The sequence below is a fragment of the Kogia breviceps genome, chromosome 7, assembly GCF_026419965.1.
Source record: "Kogia breviceps isolate mKogBre1 chromosome 7, mKogBre1 haplotype 1, whole genome shotgun sequence".
NCBI lineage: Eukaryota > Metazoa > Chordata > Mammalia > Artiodactyla > Physeteridae > Kogia > Kogia breviceps.
In genome coordinates, this window is record NC_081316.1 from 97,612,730 (window position 1) to 97,632,715 (window position 19,986).

Sequence of the window (19,986 nt, forward strand, 5' to 3'; positions counted from 1 at the left end):
GGCTGTGCGCCGCCGCCCGCCGTCCCGCCTCCGGCCCCCTTCCGGCGGGAACACGAGGGCGCGCCGCAGGCGACTGCGTCGGGCGCTGCCGGGGATCCGCGATGGACTCGTCATTTCCCCTACCCCACCCCAGCCGCGCAGGGTTGAGGACCAGGGTCGAGGGGCGGACACTGAGACCAGGGTGCTTGAGGCTGTACCCGGCCCCCACCTCTGGTTGCTGGAGTTTGGCACCTGTTTAGTGGAAACCATCTTTTGAAGGACGCAAACACAGTGGTGATTGCTAGGGGACCGGAGAAAAGGCCCAGCGGCGAACAGCTTTGAAGAGTTTAGGGAAATGCCTTCAAACAAGGAATTTCACTGGGTTTACAAGACGCTGAGCAAATATCACCCCCCTGATTCCCTACAAGGCCAAATCTCCCAGCCCTTTTGTTCACATCAGCACCAAATTTTATTACCTATCTCTTGTTTGTTTTCTGCTCAGCAGTTTCCCTCACTGGACTGTGATTCTCTCCATTCTCCCTACTCCCCTAACTCTAACTTCCCTTCTTTCAACAAGTGTTTGCTGAGCATCCACTGAGTTTGGACCAAGCCTCAAGCGAGGAGCCAGGAGCTGGGCACTGGAGTAGCAGAAGTCACGGTTGAGGCTGGTGGGTGAGCGTCACCTCAAAGTCAGAAGCTGCTGTCCCCTGTAATTGATGAGGAATGATTGGTCTTGATTACTCCTCAGATGCTGAAAGCTGGATCTGGGAAGAGACTGGCAGGGGCCCTATTAGCGGGAAGCCACTGTCTGCCTCTCTTTTCGGACCATTTTATCTATATTAGTTAATTATTCTTCCTTCTTTTATCTATTTTAATCTATTCAAAGGAAATAAAAGTTCTTCACAGGCTGGGTGAGCTAGGGAAAATTCATGTACCGGTATGGACACAGGATTTCTTTCTTTTTTAAAATAAATAAATTTATTTATTTATTGGCTGCATTGGGTCTTCATTGCTGCACGCAGGCTTTCTCTAGTTGTGGTGAGCGGGGGCTACTCTTTGTTGCAGTACGCGGGCTTCTCATTGTGGTGACTTCTTTTCTTGAGAAGCATGGGCTCTAGGCACGCAGACTTCAGTAGTTGCATCATGCAGGCTCAGTAGTTGTTGCTGCTGGGCTGTAGAGCACAGGCTCAGTAGTTGTGGCGCACTGCTCCTCCCAGACCAGGGATCGAACCCCTGTCCCCTACATTGGCAGTGGATTCTTAACCACTGCACCACCAGGGAAGTCCCTGGAACAGAGACTGCCTCCTTCTGATAGTTTCTTAATCCAGAGTCACCAGAATCAGGCCCTTGGGCTGCTCAGCATTCCTGCTATGACCAAGTTTTACCAGAGCAAAATCTTTACTATATTTTCCCCACTTCTCTTGACCTATTTTAATAATGCTGAGCAGAGTTTGTAGATAGTGTTCTTTGTATTTTGGAAAAGTTTTCAGAAACCGATAGTAAAGCACTGATAAATTGCAGGGCTAAAGTGTGGCATTACTTGGCATTACTTTCACTGCTAAATTTTATTTTGTGGGAGTGTCTGCATACTTTAAATTGAAAGATTTGTTTTCCTCTAGCTATTGCTTAAAAGGTTGTTTGGAACACATTGTGTTTGCATTCTTTCAAAATAAATATTAACTTTTTTATTCAGAGAAATAATCTGAGGCTTAGCTGGTACTGGATGGTAGTAAAATATGGCCTAATAACATTCCATCCAAAAACAACAGAATACAGTTTCTTCTCAAGTGCTCATGGAACATTCTCCAGGATAGATCATATCTTGGGTCACAAACCAAGCCTTGGTAAATTAAAATTGAAATCATATCAAGTATCTGTTCCGACCACAACACTATGAGACTAGATATCAATTACAGGAAAAAATCTGTAAAAAATACAAACACATGGAGGCTAAACAATACAGTACTAAATAGCCAAGAGATCACTGAAGAAATCAAAGAGGAAATCAGAAAATACCTAGAAACAAATGTCAATGAAAGCACTATGACCCAAAACCTATGGGATGCAGCAAAAGCAGTTCTAAGAGGGAATTTTATAGCAATACAATCCTACCTCAAGAAACAAGAAACATCTCAAATAAACAACCTAAACTTACACCCAAAGCAATTAGAGAAAGAAGAACAAAAAACCCCAAAGTTAGCAGAAGGAAAGAAATCATAAAGATCAGACCAGAAATAAATGAAAACGAAATAAAGGAAACAATAGCAAATTTCAATAAAGCTAAAAACTGGTTCTTTGAGAAGATAAACAAAATTGATAAACCATTAGCCAGACTCCAAGAAAAAAAGGGAGAAGACTCAAATCAATAGAATTAGATATGAATAAAGAGAAGTAACAATGGACACTGTAGAAATATAAAGGATCATGAGAGATTACTACAAGCAACTATATGCCAATAAAATAGACAACCTGGAAGAAATGGACAAATTCTTAGAAAAGCACAACCTTCTGAGACTGAACCAGGAAGAAACAGAAAATATAAACAGACCAGTCACAAGCACTGAAATTGAGACTTGATTAAAAATCTTCCAACAAACAAAAACCCAGGACCAGATGCTTCACAGGGGAATTCTATCAAACATTTAGAGAAGAGCTAACACCTATCCTTCTCAAACTCTTCCAAAATATAGCAGAGGGAGGAACACTCCCAAACTCATTCTCCGAGGCCACCATCACCCTGATACCAAAACCAGACAAAAATGTCACAAGGAAAGAAAACTACAGGCCAATATCACTGATGAACATAGATGTAAAAATCCTCAACAAAATACTAGCAAACAGAATCCAACAGTACATTAAAAGGATCATACACCATGATCAAGTGGGATTTATTCCAGGAATGCAAGGATTCTTCAATATATGCAAATCAATCAATGTGATACACCATATTAACAAATTAAAGGATAAAAAACATATGATCATCTCAATAGATGCAGAAAAATCTTTTGACAAAATTCAACACCCATTTATGATAAAAATCCTCCAGAAAGTAGGCATAGAGGGAACCTACCTCAACATAATAAAGGCCATATATGACAAACCCACAGCCAACATCGTTCTCAATGGTGAACAACTGAAACCGTTTCCTCTAAGATCAGGAACAAGACAAGGTTGTCCACTCTCACGACTATTATTCAATGTAGTTTTGGAAGTTTTAGCCACGGCAATCAGAGAAGAAAAAGAAATAAAAGGAATCCAAACTGGAAAAGAAGAAGTAAAGCTGTCACTGTTTGCAGATGACATGATACTATACAAAGAGAATCCTAAAGATGCTCCCAGAAAACTACTAGAGCTAATCAATGAATTTGGTAAAGTTGCAGGGTACAAAATTAATACACAGAAATCTCTTGCATTCCTATATACTAATGATGAAAAATCTAAAAGAGAAATTAAGGAAACACTCCCATTTACCATTGCAACAAAAAGAATAAAATACCTAGGAATAAACCTACCGAAGGAGAGAAAAGACCTGTATGCAGAAAACTGTAAGACACTGATGAAAGAAATTAAAGATGATACAGATGGAGAGATATACCATGTTCTTGGATTGGAAGAATCAACATTATGAAAATGACTCTATTATCCAAAGCAATCTACAGATTCAGTGCAATCCCTATCAAACTACCAATGGCATTTTTCTCAGAACTAGAACAAAAAATTTCACAATTTGTATGGAAACACAAAAGACCCCGAGTAGCCAAAGCAATATTGAGAAAGAAAAATGGAGCTGGAGGAATCAGGCTCCCTGACTTCAGGCTGTACTACAAAGCTACAGTAATCAAGACAGTATGGTACTGGCACAAGAACAGAAATATAGATTAATGGAACAGGATAGAAAGCCCAGAGATAAACCCACGCACATATGTCACCTTATTTTTGATAAAGGAGGCAAGAATATACAATGGAGGAAAGACAGCCTCTTCAATAAGTGGTGCTGGGAAAACTGGACAGCTACATGTAAAAGAATGAAATTAGAACACTCCCTAACACCATACACAAAAATAAACTGAAAATGGATTAAAGACCTAAATGTAAGACTGGACACTATAAAACTCTTAGAGTAAAACATAGGCCAAACACTCTGTGACATAAATCACAGCAAGATTGTTTTTGACCCACCTCCTAGAGAAAGGAAAATAAACCTAAAAATAAACAATTGGGACCTAATGAAACTTAAAAGCTTTTGCACAGCAAAGGAAACCATAAACAAGATGAAAAGACAACCCTCAGAATGGGAGAAAATATGTGCAAATGAAGCAACTGACAAAGGATTAACCTCCAACATTTATAAGCAACTCAGGCAGCTCAATACCAAAAAACAAGCAACCCAATCCAAAAATGGGCAGAAGACCTAAATAGACATTTCTCCAAAGAAAATATACAGATTGCCAACAAAGACATGAAAGGATGCTCAGCATCACTAATCATTAGAGAAATGCAAATAAAAACCACAATGTGGTATCACCTCACACCAGTCAGAATGGCCATCATCAAAAAAACCTAGAAACAATAAATGCTGGAGAGAGTGTGGAGAAAAAGGAACCTCTTGCACTGTTGGTTGGAATGTAAATTGAAACAGCCACTATGGAGAACAGTATAGAGGTTCCTTAAAAAACTAAAAATAGAAGTACCATACGACCCAGCAATCCCACTACTGGGTATATACCCTGAGAAAATCATAATTCAAGAAGAGTTGGGCTTCCCTGGTGGCGCAGTGGTTGAGAGTCCGCCTGCCGATGCAGGGGACACGGGCTCGTGCCCCGGTCCCAGAAGATCCCACTTGCCATGGAGCAGCTAGGCCCGTGACCCATGGCCGCTGAGCCTGCGTGTCCGGAGCTGGTGCTCTGCAACGGGAGAGGCCAAAACAGTGAGAGGCCCGCGTATCGAAAAAAAAAAAAAAAGAAGAAGAAGAAGAAGAGTCATGTACCACAATATTCATTGCAGCTCTATTTACAATAGCCAGGACATGGAAGCCACCTAAGTGTCCATCGACAGATGAATGGATAAAGAAGATGTGGCACATATATACAATGGAATATTACTCAGCCATAAATAGAAACGAAATTGAGTCATTTGTAGTGAGGTGGATGGACCTAGAGCCTGTCATACAGAGTGAAGTAAGTCACAAAGAACAAAACAAATACCATATACTAACACAAATATATGGAATCTAAAAAAAAAAATGTTCTGAAGAACTAGGGGCAGGACAGCAATAAAGACGCAGATGTAGAGAATGAACTTGAGGACATAGGGAGGGGGAAGGGTTAGTTGGGACGAAGTGAGAAAGTGGCATGGACATATATACATTACCAAATGTAAATAGCTAGTGGGAAGCAGCCACATAGCACAGGGAGATCAGCATGGTGCTTTGTGACCACCTAGAGGGGTGGGATAAGGAGGGTGGGAGGAAGATGCAAGAGGGAGTCGATATGGGGATATATGTATATGTATACCTGATTCACTTTTTTATACAGCAGAAACACCATTGTAAAGCAATTGTGCTCCAATAAAGATGTTTAAAAAATATGGCCTAATAAATTAGATAACACGTGGTAACACCATTTTTGAGAACAGATCAAGGAAGCCATATAATTGTATCTGAACACTTGTTTAGTTGTACTGGATCTATAGCAACCTGTTTTCTTTCTCATCCTAACCCATATCTTAAAAAGTATATCTCTTCAGATCAACCAATGCCTTGATTAGATTCTTTATAATAAATCAAATATCATTCACTCAACAAACATTTATTCCATGCCTACTATGTTTTACACATTATACTTTGACTTCACAGCTCCTGTGGTTTAGTGGAGAAGAAAGACGAAGAGGAATTGTAAATAGTGTTATAGGTGCTAAAACATGGGTGTCAAGTACGGTATAGTGTCTGGGATTTTACCCTATTTACAAGCTAATAAGTTAGTCTGTTACTCTTTCATGGATGCTGTCAAAAGACACAAGACTCCTGGGTCAGAGACAAAGAACAATATTATTCATTGTAAAAGCAGTAGCCAGAGCTTGTTTTGGTTTGTGTTGGATCCCCATATCCCTTGTTATGGGCTGAAATGAGTTCCTCCATAATTCATATGTAGAGGTGTTAACCCCAGTACCTCAGAATATCACTGTATTTGGAGACAGGACCTTTAAAGAGATGATTAAGTTAAAAGCAAGTCATTAGGGTGGGCCCTAAACCAATCTAACTGTTGTCCTAGTAAGAAGAGGAAATTTGGGCACACAGAGAGACACCAGGAGTTCTTGGTTACGGGAGACAGACCATGTGAGGATGCAGTGAGAAGGTAGCCATCTGCAATCCAAGGAGAGAGGAGTCAGGAGAAATCAAATTTGATCTTGGACTTCTAGTCTCCAGAACTGTGAGAAAATAAATCCTGCCATTTAAGCCAATCAGTCTGTGGAATTTTGTTATGGTGGTCCTAGCAAACGAATACACTCTCTCCGCACCCCTCCACAAAGTCCTGTGGGGACAATGCAGAAGGCCTGTCCTGGATGCCTGAAGTGAGTTGCATTACAAGAGATACACTCTAAATTCAGGGGCTTGCCATTTTTACAGTAAGGGGAATTAAGTCTGTTCTTTGTCAGTGGGGAGATGTTTTCTCATCGCTCTAGGATGCTTGCTGCAAACACACCCTGTACCTTTACACCACGGGTAAAGAATAGTCAAGAACTTACATTCTTGGCATACCCAGCAAAAATGTTCAGATATGTCCAGAACCCATGGCAGATTGCCTCTACCAACATAAGTACACCATATGAGGTCCAGTTAACCCAATCTTGGGAGAACTGAGATGCTTTCTGAAAGAGATGACATCTATGCTGACTCATAAAGGTCAAATAAGAATTTGCTGCAGGAAGAGGGGAGAGGGCATTCCAGGCAGGAGAAAAGTCATGCCTAAAAGTTGAAATAAATGACACACTTCAAGAAGTTTTCTGATCCCTTTCACATTCATCTATATATTGAGTTCCAATCTCAGGCACCTAGAATTACAGTCTGTGTGTGACTCTGGAAGGTCAACATTCAATATGTATGCTTTTATGAATTGCACTGGCCCCTGGAGTCTTCACATTAAAGCTATGTAAAATTCACAGCTATTGATTATTCACTCAGTTCATCATTTTCTACCTTTTCTAGAAACTGTTCCTCTTTTTTTTTTTTAATATACTACACAATCCAGAGTTAACAGTGAGGCTTTGCGAAACATGACCTTAACCCATGGCCACAGTTGATTGGTCCATAGTTTAGGACCTGCCTCATACTGAACCAGTTGGAATCTTTTCCTTGGGAGTTTAAAATCAGGGTTAAGAGATTTCAATTTGTAACTATTCTCTTAAACAGAGGCAACGTAAACGTCATGTTTTTTGCCTTTTAGACTGAAAATGGAGGAGAACTATAGAAAACTCTCTGGGTTTTCTATACAGTGCACTATAGAGTCTTGGTACAGTTCATAAGCAGCTTCTCTGCCCTTGGTTTCTGGGATATCCCTGTGTCATTATAATAAATTCATCTTTTAACATTAGAGAATTGTCTAATTATCAATGTTATTAATAAAAACCTTACTTGGGCTCAGACAAGCTTAGATCTCATAAAAATTCATAAAAATTTATTTTTGATTATTTCAGTAATATTTATTCAGCACCCACTTTTTGTCATGCGTTCTGCAAGGTGCTGGGAATATAAACTCAGTGCCTGCCTTTCCATACATTACAGTTCCAAGCGTGGATTTTAGATTATGAGACAACTGGTTTAAATATTAACTTGCATTTAGAATCTCAGAATACAGGTGTATTTCCACCTAAAACACACTACTCATTGGTCCAGTCTGAATCAGGCACTCATTCCTGAACCAATCAATTGTACTCAGACTCTTAGGGTCTTGTAAGAACATTGATTCTTCCACAGTGAACATGTGGTGGTGGTGGTGGTGATGGGGTATCAGTTGGAGAATGGAATTGCCAGAGAAAAGAAAAAAGTGTCTCCTGGGAAGACAATCATATCAGCAACCACTGCATACCTCCAAAGCATTTCTAGAAGTACTTCTGAGTTTACTCTAGACTGCAATGACAGCATAATCTGCAAAGGATGGATGGGATAGAAAGCATAGGCTCAGAGGGAAAATTAGGGCTAGCATTTATTTTATTAAAACACAATGTTTCCTAAAAGTTCTCAACAGAAGGAAAAAACCAATTTTCTTCTTCTTCTACCCCCCCTTCTTTTTGTATCTGTATGAGATGATGAATGTTAATTAAAGTTATTGTGACAATCATTTGGCAATATAGGTAAGTCATGTCATTATGCTGTACACTTTAAACTTATACAGTGCTGTATCTCAATTATATCTCAATACAACTGAAAAAAAACCCCACAATTTTTCACAGACTGTAGTACAAATATTAATTTTCTGAAAGAAGATAACTTATTAAATATTCTCCTGGATAGTAAATCTTTTTAAAAAATTATCTCATTTTTTATCTGTATACCCACTGATAAAACATTCTAAGTGCATAAATACAATCATAATTACACACACACATAGATTCCTATGTATACCCATGTGTGTGTATATTTACAGTTTCTTTTGTGGAGGGGTCTTGGCTACCTCTTCTCTCTCTTTTCTGCTGTTCTTGAACATACCTCCCCACCTCGCCCCCCCAGTCTGGCCACAAAGCAACCAACATTAATAGCCTAGTATGTAGCCCTCCATACATACACATGCATATACAGGTTTCTTGGTTAATGCTTTACGAAAATGAGATTTTGTATTTCTCACTCAATACTACCTCATGCAAATTCTTCTAAGTCAACTTGTATAGTTATATCTTATTTTTTTAATGGTTTCATCATATTACATATGTAGATGTTTATAATATGTTCAGTCACTTCTTATTAGGTATTCACTTTGTTTCTGGTTTTTTGCCACAACAAACATTGTAGCAATACAAATTATTATGTGTAACTCTATGCATATTAGTGCTTTTTATTTCTATTGGAGTGGTTTCTGGGGCAAATAAATATGATTCAGCTAACATCCTGATTCTGCATCTTCCTGGTCATAACAAGGACAGAAGCTCCCATGGCAGTCCAATAATCTATGGCATGGTTTTAGGAATTGGATCTAGAATTTCAGCCTAATGTTTATCTCCTGACCCTACCAATGTGTTTCTGAGCAAAGAATATATACATTAATAGCTCCTTTTCTATTTGAACCACCTAGAGAGGATTATATTATCTACAACTAGAAATCCTAGCTGATCTAATATATTTTAAATTTTAATAAAGGACAGTAAAAGTATTTTGAATAAAATACTGCTCATATTCAAGATGATGACACTCTCCTGTCCTTGGTAGAGAGATGGCTTTGGGTTCCTTTTCTAGAAAAGCTAAAAGATTAGTACAAATCTACTAATTTGTTTAGCAGGAATGAATATTGCATGTCTTACATTTCAACGGGAAAGATTTGCTTATCTTTCATAAGTGCTACTGGGCAGTAGATGGCCCAACTCCACAGGGCTTCCTCTCCTTTATAAGTGTGAGAACTCTCAGAGAGAAATGCCACACCCTCCTCATTCCTCCTCTCTTTTGCAGCCAGGTACATTGATCTCCACTTGTTGGTTGGTTGCTTTTTGGTACAAATGGAAGAAGAGAGAAGGAGTCATTGTTTTCTAAAACCACTCATATGTCTGATCTTATTCAATAGCCACCAGAAAGATTTATTTGAATACTTTTGTCCACCACACTCCACCCCTCCTTTTCTTTTTTGTATTCTTCCTGAAACTTTCACACTTAAAAATAATCATTTGAGGATGGGAATAAAATACAAGTCAAATAATGCATCTATTTAAATCATTTATTTCAACACAGGCATTGTTTCAAATTTGTACCTTGTCTTGTAACACATTTCATATCTAGAGAACAGGTTTGAGAACAAGTACATAAAAGGATTATTTGACAACATTTTTTTTTTTTTTTTTCGGTACGCGGGCCTCTCCCGCTGCGGAGCACAGGCTCCGGATGCGCACGCTCAGTGGCCATGGCTCACGGGCCCAGCTGCTACGTGGCATGTGGGATCTTCCCGGACCGGGGCACGAACCCACGTCCCCTGCATCAGCAGGTGGACTCCCAACTACTGCACCACCAGGGAGGCCCGACAACATTTTAAACAAAAGTGCTTAAGGCTTATTACATGTTTCAGAAACACAGAAATGCCAGTCACAAAGAGCCTCAAAGTAAAATATTTACATATTTACACTGTACATTTAAATGGGTTATTCTGAAGCATTTTTACTATTATTAACAATAATAAGCAATATTATTCTCTTAGGCCTCAAGAGAGGCCTCTTAGCAATAAGGCCTCTTTAACCCTCTGGCATTCAATGGAGTATATTATTTTTATGGAGGTGTGGATATTCCAGTTTGATACCTAGCTTTACCATAATGTAAGTGGACTTTCTTTCACCACCTCAAGTACAGGCACACATGTACCTCCTACACAAAGCAGCTTTTATTAGCCTATCATCTGCCAAAACCTTGTTAGTAGCAGTTGAAGTTTTATTAACAGCTATGTATTTACAATATAAGGGGGTAAATTATTTAAAGGGAAGTCTCTAAAAATTAAAATAATCTCATTAAGCCCTATTTTAAATGGACTTTACATGTAAAATTTATGGCTATAGAAGTCTATTATTTAAACAAGTTAATAATTTACCAGGTACTTATTAGTATTGTTTCCTTCATTATTTACTCCATTTTTGTGACTATTTACTTTAATGATGATTATATATTTTAGAAAATGAGTTATGAGTATAAAAATGACTATTATAAATTACTATAGCTATACCAAAAATGAATATTAAAAAGCATCAGTTTGTATGTTAAAATACATAGACATTTGCTATACTTCTTTAACGAAGCGTTTTATAAAGGTATAAAATTATAGAAGGTGCTATTTTCATGAATTTTCTGTTTGCTTGATTTTTGAGCCAGACCAACAAGAAAACATTACAAATAGTGTAAGTGAGCACTGGCCATCAATGACCTTTGAATTCAGATGGTAGATTCTAGTACAGAGAAGCAGGGTCCTGAAGTAGTTATTTAGCCTGACCTTAACTTACCTGTTGATATAGGCTAAATTCAGTTAAAAATAAGCTAACTTCATCTCACCTTTTGTAACATATGTGTAGATTCAGAATATTTACCGAACTAGATCGGTAAATGATCATTTTAAAAAACAGGAATCTTAATATTATTAACTTTGAATATTTTAAAATTAAATAGAAAACATAGGTCATGGTTTATGAATTTTATTTAAATAATTAGATAAATAGAAAAAGGAAGGTAGAATTTACAAACATACATGAAACAAAGAATAAACTGTTATTTATTCTTCACCATACAAATTTAAATGGAAACGTTTAGAACAGTTGATTTAGAATTCTACTATCAGTCTCTTTGAGGTCAGGATTGGCCAGAGCTGGCAGTTTAAGACAATTTATAGATTGAAGAAAGAGCTTTCATGTAATTACCTCATTTTCCTTAGTTTTGAGTTTCATGGGAACAATGCAAACTAGCTCTGGCATTTTGCTTCTAGGCAAGGCAATGGTTAGGAGGAGAATAATAATATAGTCCTTTCGTGCATTTCTGTCAGTTCCAAATTTCTGTATACTTCCCCAACACCTATCATTATCCTTAATTTATATGGATGAAACAGACTAGGTGAGAAAAATGGAAACTAAAATGAGGCCAGGAAGCAAATATAAACCAAACAAGATGAAATCCATTCATGTTGACCCTCATAGTACTAAGATCCAGGATGGCATGATTTCTGTAGTTCTAGCAGATTAGCTTCACTGCCACCTATTTATTGGTCTTTATGCTGATTAGGAGGAGAGAAAACCCCCAAAATTCCATATGGCATATAAAGAGTTAGGAAAGCCAAGTTATCAGTGGGTGTGACAAGTTATTTAGTCTAGATAAATTATTGAAGGAATCATAGTGACGAGCCCTTAGAAGTTCTGCCTTCTAATTTCCAAGGGTCTGGTAAATGATCTGGCAAAGAAGCCTGTGAACCTCAAGGTGTCAGATCTGACTTGGCAGTACTTTCGGAACTTGACCAAGGCTACCACTTGCAACTAAAATGTCTCACATGGAAAAAAGTGTTCTATCCTGCAAATAAAGAAAAATTTTAAATGGATGGTTCTGGAGAAATGGAAAAAAAAAGGAACAGTTGCTGAGAGAGCTGCAGTAAGGATGTCAGTCTCATGAAGGGATGTCTGCTTATCTCTACCCCTCAGTTATATTCCCTTCCTAAGCAGAAATTCTGTGGCTAAGCCACCCTCTGTACCATCCTAGAAACTATTTCAAAGGAATTCCTAGGAGTACTAATGTTCTTTGGCTTACTAGGGATTCACCTCTTCACCTATTATCTCAACAAGCATTTCAAATATGTGTCTCCCTGGCTCCACTATGGATAAAACAGGATGTCCTTACAGAAATCCCCTTATATTTGTTCAAAAGAAAAAAATACCAAAAAACCCAAACTCTAAACCTCCTAAATGTTGATGAGTCAGACAGGATAATAATACTTACTTCCATTGTTATCACCCTACATTTTATTTAATGCCATGAATATAAGGTATGGAAGAGGTAAGACAGAGTTTTGCTGTTGTGCTGGGATATTAAAGTTGTAAACCACCATGAAAGGCATAGGAAAATTAGGGGGAAGATAGAGCAGAAAACCAAAATTGGACAGTGAATTAGAGATTAAGTTTGGGCTGAGTGGCAGAAGGCCAAGGATAAATACAGAGGAAGAAAACAGCAGAGAATCCCTCTAAACAAGAATTCATTGCTTTAGAATTCAGGAAGTCTATATATAGGGTGTGGAGGGAGAAAAAAAGAGAATTTGGATTGTTTCAGAGCAGGAACTGTCCAGACTAGATATTTTTTTCTAATACCTGTCCTTTCCGTAGACATACATATTTGCACTTTATTTACATTACAAACTTTTGGTGAAAAGGTTATACATTTTATAGAAAAAGCCTCACAATTCTGACTCTTTGTCATTTTCATCCAGGTAGTATTCGTCGTCCGTGGTTGTGTCTGTGTCACAATCTGAGTCTACTGGGTCACCTTCATAGATATTAAGTGGCGTACTTAGAGATAAGCCATCTTCTGGCATTTGATTACTAGGAGAATTAGAACTTGATGACTCTGTTGGGTTAGGAGGGTTAACTACATCATCTTTCAGGAAGCCAGGGTTCTGAAGAAAACTTGGTTTCCATAATCTTCCTTGTGTGAGTGACCTCTTTACATTCTCCAAGAAAGCCAGTTGTTGTTCTTTCCCAAATATCCCATAGTCAATAGGTCTGGATATAGATGTTGCTGACCTAGGACCCATTTTTGGCCTACTGTTGTACAAAGCCCAACTTTCATTTTCATCACAGGAGGGAAGTCCAGAAAAAGATTTGAATCTTCGACTGTACCCACTGTTGTTAGAGAATTCATTCCCAAGGGTCAGTTGACTCAGGGCATTGTCAATAGAAGTACTTTCAGAAAAATGACGCTCTCTGACTCTTGGAGGATGACTTTTTCGTAGTAGAGCACCGTGCACATTGATGCCTTTTAAACTCTTTGAACGATAGGGGTGTGGCTCAGGTTCCCACTCCAGAGGTGAAGCACTCCTTTGTTGTTGCTGAAAACTGGCCAGTGGCATGCTTACTGTAGATTTCTCTGCAGGCTCCAATTGAAAAGGAGGGTTCAGCCCCCTCTGATGGTCAGGGAAGTCTGCTTCCCTGAGGCTGATCAATGAGGATTGGGCCAGGGCTTCTGACGCTCCTTCCAAAATCTGAGCTACTGTTACATCCTTAGAATTCTCATACTTTAGTTGTGATTCTGAGATTTTTTTAAACTCGTTTTGATGTGGCTGTGAAATATTGTTAGACTTCTGATTGCTTACGTGTGTATAAGTTTCTCCGTTGGTTATTGCAGTAACCTGGAGAGGGTCCTCGGGTTTCTCCACATTTACTCCATCATTACGTAACCTGCTTTCATCTGTGGATTCTGTGGACTTTAAAGTAGGCACAGGGGAGTGTGGGTTGCACTCTGGTGTGCCAAGGGATAAGGTGCTAAAGCCAGAACTGTGCCCACTTTGAGGAAAGATAGTAGCTACATGTCTTCTGGGGTATAAATCTTCAGCTGGAAATTTTCTGCTTGCTTTGGACATAACTGCCAATCTGTGTTTAACTGAAGATCTGTTTTTCCCTTTTTCTAGGTCATCCAAGCTTTTTTTACTTTTATTACTTCCTTCAGGAAGTGAAGGTTGATTCCATGCCAACCCCTGCATTTCATCTTTAGCCTTGCTCTCTGTCATATTTACCTTCTGACTTCTTTGAGGTGGTTCTCTGGGTTCAGACTGCAAACTGTCTAAATCTTGTTCACTTGAACAAGTCTTCTCATCAAGCTGTAGTTTATGCAAGGCTGGAGTAAGAGCAAAGACTTGGCTTTCTGAGTCAGAAAGTGGTTTATCAGGGTTTTTTGGGAAATCTTTTCTAATTTCCCCTCTTACTTCCCCAGGCTGCAATCCATTGGAGCTATCATCTATAGCTATGCCTGTTATATCTTTCTGATGACTTCCAGTAGCTGTAATGGCTATAGCACTACTTGTGCACTCCCCAGAACTTCTAGTGATTTGGGAATTTTCAACATTCTCTTCTGAATGGGCTGGGAGGTTAGAAAAATCACTGTTACCTGATTTAATGGATTGCTGACAATTTTCAGATTTCTCTCTTGTACCTTTTTTTCCCTGAAGCCTTGGTGAAGTATACAGGGTTTCACTTTGCAATTTCTTCCCTTTCTCTTTCTTGCTTTGTGAATCACATAAAGGTGTTTTAGATAAGTTGTGTGGGGAAATCTCTCTAGATTTAGGTTCTCCTTTATGAAGAGAAACATCTGCTTCAATAGAAGGAATTTCCTGTAATGCAGGTTCTGAGGACCCCAAACTCAGTAATTGTAAACCAGTCATATTTTCAGTGGTGTGAGAAAGATGGCTGTTCTCCTGAGCAGAGCTGACCTGCATCTTTAGATCTTTAGACGAAGGTGTTCCTGACTGCTCTTGTGTAGAACAATTTAGTTTGTCTTTTTCTAAAGCATTAGGAGATGCTTTAGTCCCCACTTTAGTTGATTCTGTAAGTGAATCGATATTTTGTGTATACTTTTGAAGAAGGTTACAGAATTTTTCTCTGTGTTTCCTTGGTAGAGTATAATATATTGAAGTCACCTCAAGACATTTCACATTATCTTCATCACCAGAAACAGAAAACATACTAGTAGTCTTAAATTTATGTAATGTTTTCCCACTTTCTTTGCCTGACAAATCTGCAGAAAAAGGTAAAGGGTGTTCATTTGGATAGGAAAATATACCTGTCCTGGAGGCAGAAATTCTACCATTCTTTTCAGTGCATTCTTGAAAGTATTCCTTCTGGTGGTGTTTTTTGCTTAAAGAACACTCCCAAACAGATGAGTCACTTCCCAGAGGGTTAATGAGTTGCTCCCAAGGCTTTAGGGTTATAGTAGAAGCATCTGTATCTGAGACTAAACCTTTTTCTCTTTCATCTCTTCCAGTTGAGGCATATGGCACCCCTGAGGGACATGACATAGCCCTCTTGATGAGAACTTGATGTGGTCCTTTTCTACCAGAAGCAGATCCAATGCTTGTCATATTTGTCATCCCCTCCGTGGCTTCAGGTGGTACTGAAACTGAGCCTGAAACTACTCCAGAATATTTGCTCTCTGACTCACAAGAACTGGGACTGAATTTGTTTGATATGTACTTCCCTACTGGATCGTCCACATCATTTTTGATTTGGAATGCAAGTGGCTCATTCCTAAATGAAGAAGGCATTATCTTACTTTCAGACTTCCTGTTATTGATGAGAAAACTGGCTGATTTTCTTGGTAAGGTACAGTAAATTGTGTGAAGCTCAGGAGGCTTGGAATTGCTTTCAGTTCCCTCAGTGAGGTTTCTGCTGTCACTTGTAGGTATTGATCTACTTTCCGTTTTGCTTAATTTTTCGGTATAGGATATACGTCGTCTTATTTTTCCTTTTCCCTTTCCATCCCTGAAAGGAGGATATGAATGGCATTTGACAACATCAACCACTTCATTATGTACAGGCATACAATTAACATTACTCTTTTGGTTTTCTGAGAGGCTTAGGGAAAACTGACTATTTTGGTTCTTGCAATCATTGTCTTTTTCTTCTCTTTCTCCCAGAGATAGATCTTTGCTTGAAGAACATTTCCAGGAGAACCCTGTAGTAGAAGGAATCACCAGAGCATCAAGGCAAGAATCATTTGGTGGTGAGGAATCTGGTAGTGTACCTGATGACAGATCTAAAGAATCACATGGCATATTGTGGTCGGCAGGTGACTTGCTACAGTTGGTAGAATAAGTTGTGGTACATTGTTCTTCCTTGGTATCTAAAACAGCAGTCTTTTCTGGAGACTGTGCATTTTGATTATCAGTACATTCAGGACTCCCAAGGTTATTTTTAATAATGCTTGAAATATCTATATTTCTTACTGTTAAATCCTGGTGACAACCTTGATTTGGGCTGAGAAAAGGTGATGTTGTTCTGCTTTCCTGAATGAAAGGAAGGGAAGTTGCTGAGCCAAGTTTTCTGTTCCCAGTATAACTCTTATCTTTTTTTAGTTCATTGGCTTTATGAATTTTGGAGATATCTCTCCTGGAAATGACTCCAGGCAAACTTTTTGAACTTATTGTTGTAGATGCATTAAAAACAAATCTGTCGCTCTTGGCTGAGTCCTGGGAGAGGAGATTTTGAAAATCAGGTAAAGGGTTAAAAATTACTGTCTGTGAAACAAGTTGGGGTATTTCACCTGTCATGTTTGTCTGGTCTATCTTGTTTAGTTGTTTGTCTTTTTCCAAAACAGATCCATTCAAGTCTTTCTCATTATTCACTTCTGTGACCAAGATATTGGGTTGGCTTTCAGTCAGAGGTGGAGAATCAACTGAATCACTGTCGGTCCCAGTGACTTCTATATAGTTTCTGATTGGAAGAGAAGCAGGCTTAATTTTCTGCAAAGTGACTATGGGATTCTGAAAGTTGGGACTCTGAGGATTCCTTCTGTCATCAGGAATCTGTGGGAAGGTAGTTTTGAATGAGGATGCTAGAGTTTGAGCAATTCCAAATGAGTAAGGTTCTTTGTTTATATGTAGTTCCATAGGAGAACTGTCCTGTTGACATTCTAACCCACCAGATTTGATGTGATAGCTTGAACCAGACATGGGGCAAACATTTGGTGCGCTGAAATGAGTAGACTGGTTCCTATTAACTTGTGACACCTCCATGCTCTCCAGTGTGGATGCCTGAGAATCAAACTGTGAGGGATGTGGCTTCTCTTGGTTTCTGGAAATATTTGTTCTGTACCTAAGAGAAAATGACCCCCAGTGTTGAGAAGGAACACTATGACAATGACCAGCTAAAAATGCACTATTTGCTTCAATGGAGGTCATTTCAAAGTTTCTGTCAGAAGAAGTGAATGGTTTCCTGCTTTGATGAAAGTCAGACCAGGAAAAATGTTCTTCCTGTTGGCCCCCAAAAGGACTTTGTCCAAATCTCTGTTCCCTGCTCCATCCAAAGGTATTGCTAAGGAAAGACCTAGTAAATGGGTTATCTTCATGGTAGAATGGCATATTCTCTGAGTTCTCAAATGGGTCAGGACTCATTGTATTATTCATGGAGGCATTTAAACCAACACTTTGGTGATCACTCTGTGAATGGTAAAATTCATATCTCCTATCCTCCTGAAAACACCTGGGATACATATTCTGGTCAGCAAGGCAAATTTCCATTGGTGATGGTGCCCTCAGGAACTCTTCCTGGTTCTGCCTGTCTCGAGAGGAATCTGATCTATTCCATATGATAGATGATAAGGGAGTTCTCTTTGGGCTCTGTTGATGGCTTGGTGGTATAAACCCAGTCTTGTTCTGAGTTGTGGCTGAAAAAGGTAAGTTTCTTGCTGTGAAATACCCTGTAGCTGGTGAGGGTGATCGCTGTCTGCTGTCAAAATACAGAGAAATACTACCAAAAATATTCTTTTGCGCATAACCTTCTTTTAAGACTCTGGGTTCCCTTGTCTTGTACATATCACAGATTGTCCTTGTTCTAGGAGAAAAGGTTTTAAAACCTTCCTTAGGGGTTCCTGGTCTTAAGACGTCATAGATAGACATATTAGAAGTTTCATTACAGCAATTTTTGTGCCTTGCTGTGATATTACGGTGTTTATTCCCACTGGAGTAAAAATGACTGAACTCTGTTCTTGATCCATAGTTGAGAGGTGTTCTGGCATTCAGTGAGCTTGGAGACTCTTCCTGAGCCAGTTTTCCATCCAAATCATCTAAAACTAAAAGGAGAATATGCATCATTTTTTTTTGCATAAGATTTTACAGTCTAATAATATTTTGAGTTGTTGAAGGCTCCGCTTGAAGAAACATAATCCTTTAAAATTTTTAGATCATATCACCATAAATGTTATGACATAAATTTTGATTATGTCTTTAAGATAGTTTGACTTTTACAAGCCTGTAATGGAAGTTTCTTTTTCATTTTCACACTTTTTCAAATCACACATTTTCAAAGTTGACCTTCCAAAATGCCTTAAGAACATAAAAGCCACATTTTTTCCCCTAACAGTAAATTTTAATCATGGTTTCTAGTGAATCTTTTGTGTCACTAGGTAGCTAAAATGTTTCCAATTATGTTTACCTCAGGGGATTGTAAAAGATATGAAAGTCTGTAAATAACATGTGAGTTCTTAGTTGTACTTATTTGCACATTACTGCCCAAAGTTTAGCACCCAATTTATTAAAATACTTATTTGGATGGATCTGAGCAATATATAAAATTTTAAGTTCTATAAAATTTTGTTAAGTGATATGCTAATGGTAGATTGCTTTTCCTGGAAAAATTATGGCCCATTAGCACCCATAACATATATCACTTTCTATATGTCTGTCAGGTACAGTTCTAAGCACTAAATAGATTAACTCATTAAATCCTCAAATAGGGCTTCCCTGGTGGCGCCGTGGTTGAGGGTCCGCCTGCCGATGCAGGGCACACGGGTTCGTGGCCCGGTCCGGGAAGATCCCACATGCCACGGAGCGGCTAGGCTCGTGAGCCATGGCCGCTGAGCCTGCGCTTCGGGAGCCTGTGCTCCGCAACGGGAGAGGCCACAGCAGTGAGAGGCCCGCGTACCACAAAAAAAAAAAAAAAAAAAAAAAAAAAAAAAAAAAAAAATCCTCAAATAACCTTGTAAGTTTGGTACTGTTACTATTCTCATTTTATAAAGAGGAAACTGAGGCACGAAGAGATTAAGTTGCCTAGGTCACACAAGCTAGTAAGTGGATCCAGGCAGCCTGTCTCCTGAGTCCACACACGCAACAACTGTGCCACAAAAATTCACTTTTCTTTTAATGAACTAAAGATGATTTCACTATGAGCTCATAATTTTACAAGGATGTGAAGCTGCTGTTGTCAAACAATGTTTACTTTTCTCTCAGTAACAAGGTCAGGGAGTGGTGTCTAAGTCAGGCCCCAGTGACCTCCCTGTAATTCTGAGGATCTGGGCCAACCAAGACCCAGGGCTCATGCTTACTAGGACCACAGTCTCTGTGATCTCAGAAAAGTCACAGGATATGTTCAGCTGGTTGGTATTTCCTTGAACTGTTTATTGAATCATATTCAACAACTTTTCCTCAATAAAAACCTGTTAGAATTTAAATCAAATCCTAATCTTTTAAGGTTTTAAGATGCTCTAAGACCCACCTTGTAATAGGTATATTTTATCATATTCATGTTACAATAAATATGAGTAGATTGTGTATTTTTTGAAGAAATGTTATTTAAAAAAATAAAATCTGA

At 38.8% G+C, this 19,986-nt stretch overlaps 1 protein-coding gene across 4 annotated transcripts in view; it reads right to left on the reverse strand.

The window, feature by feature from the left end:
• Positions 1-9,875: 9,875 nt before the first annotated feature.
• Positions 9,876-19,986, reverse strand: part of EXPH5 (exophilin 5) — a 72,492-nt gene continuing 62,381 nt past the window's right edge. For all 4 annotated transcript variants that reach the window (XM_059068269.2, XM_067038891.1, XM_067038892.1 and 1 more), the window contains one exon: positions 9,876-18,469. In XM_059068269.2, coding sequence (XP_058924252.2) covers positions 13,086-18,469 — 5,384 coding nt within the window. In that variant the 3' untranslated portion in view covers positions 9,876-13,085. The remainder of the gene's footprint in view (positions 18,470-19,986) is intronic.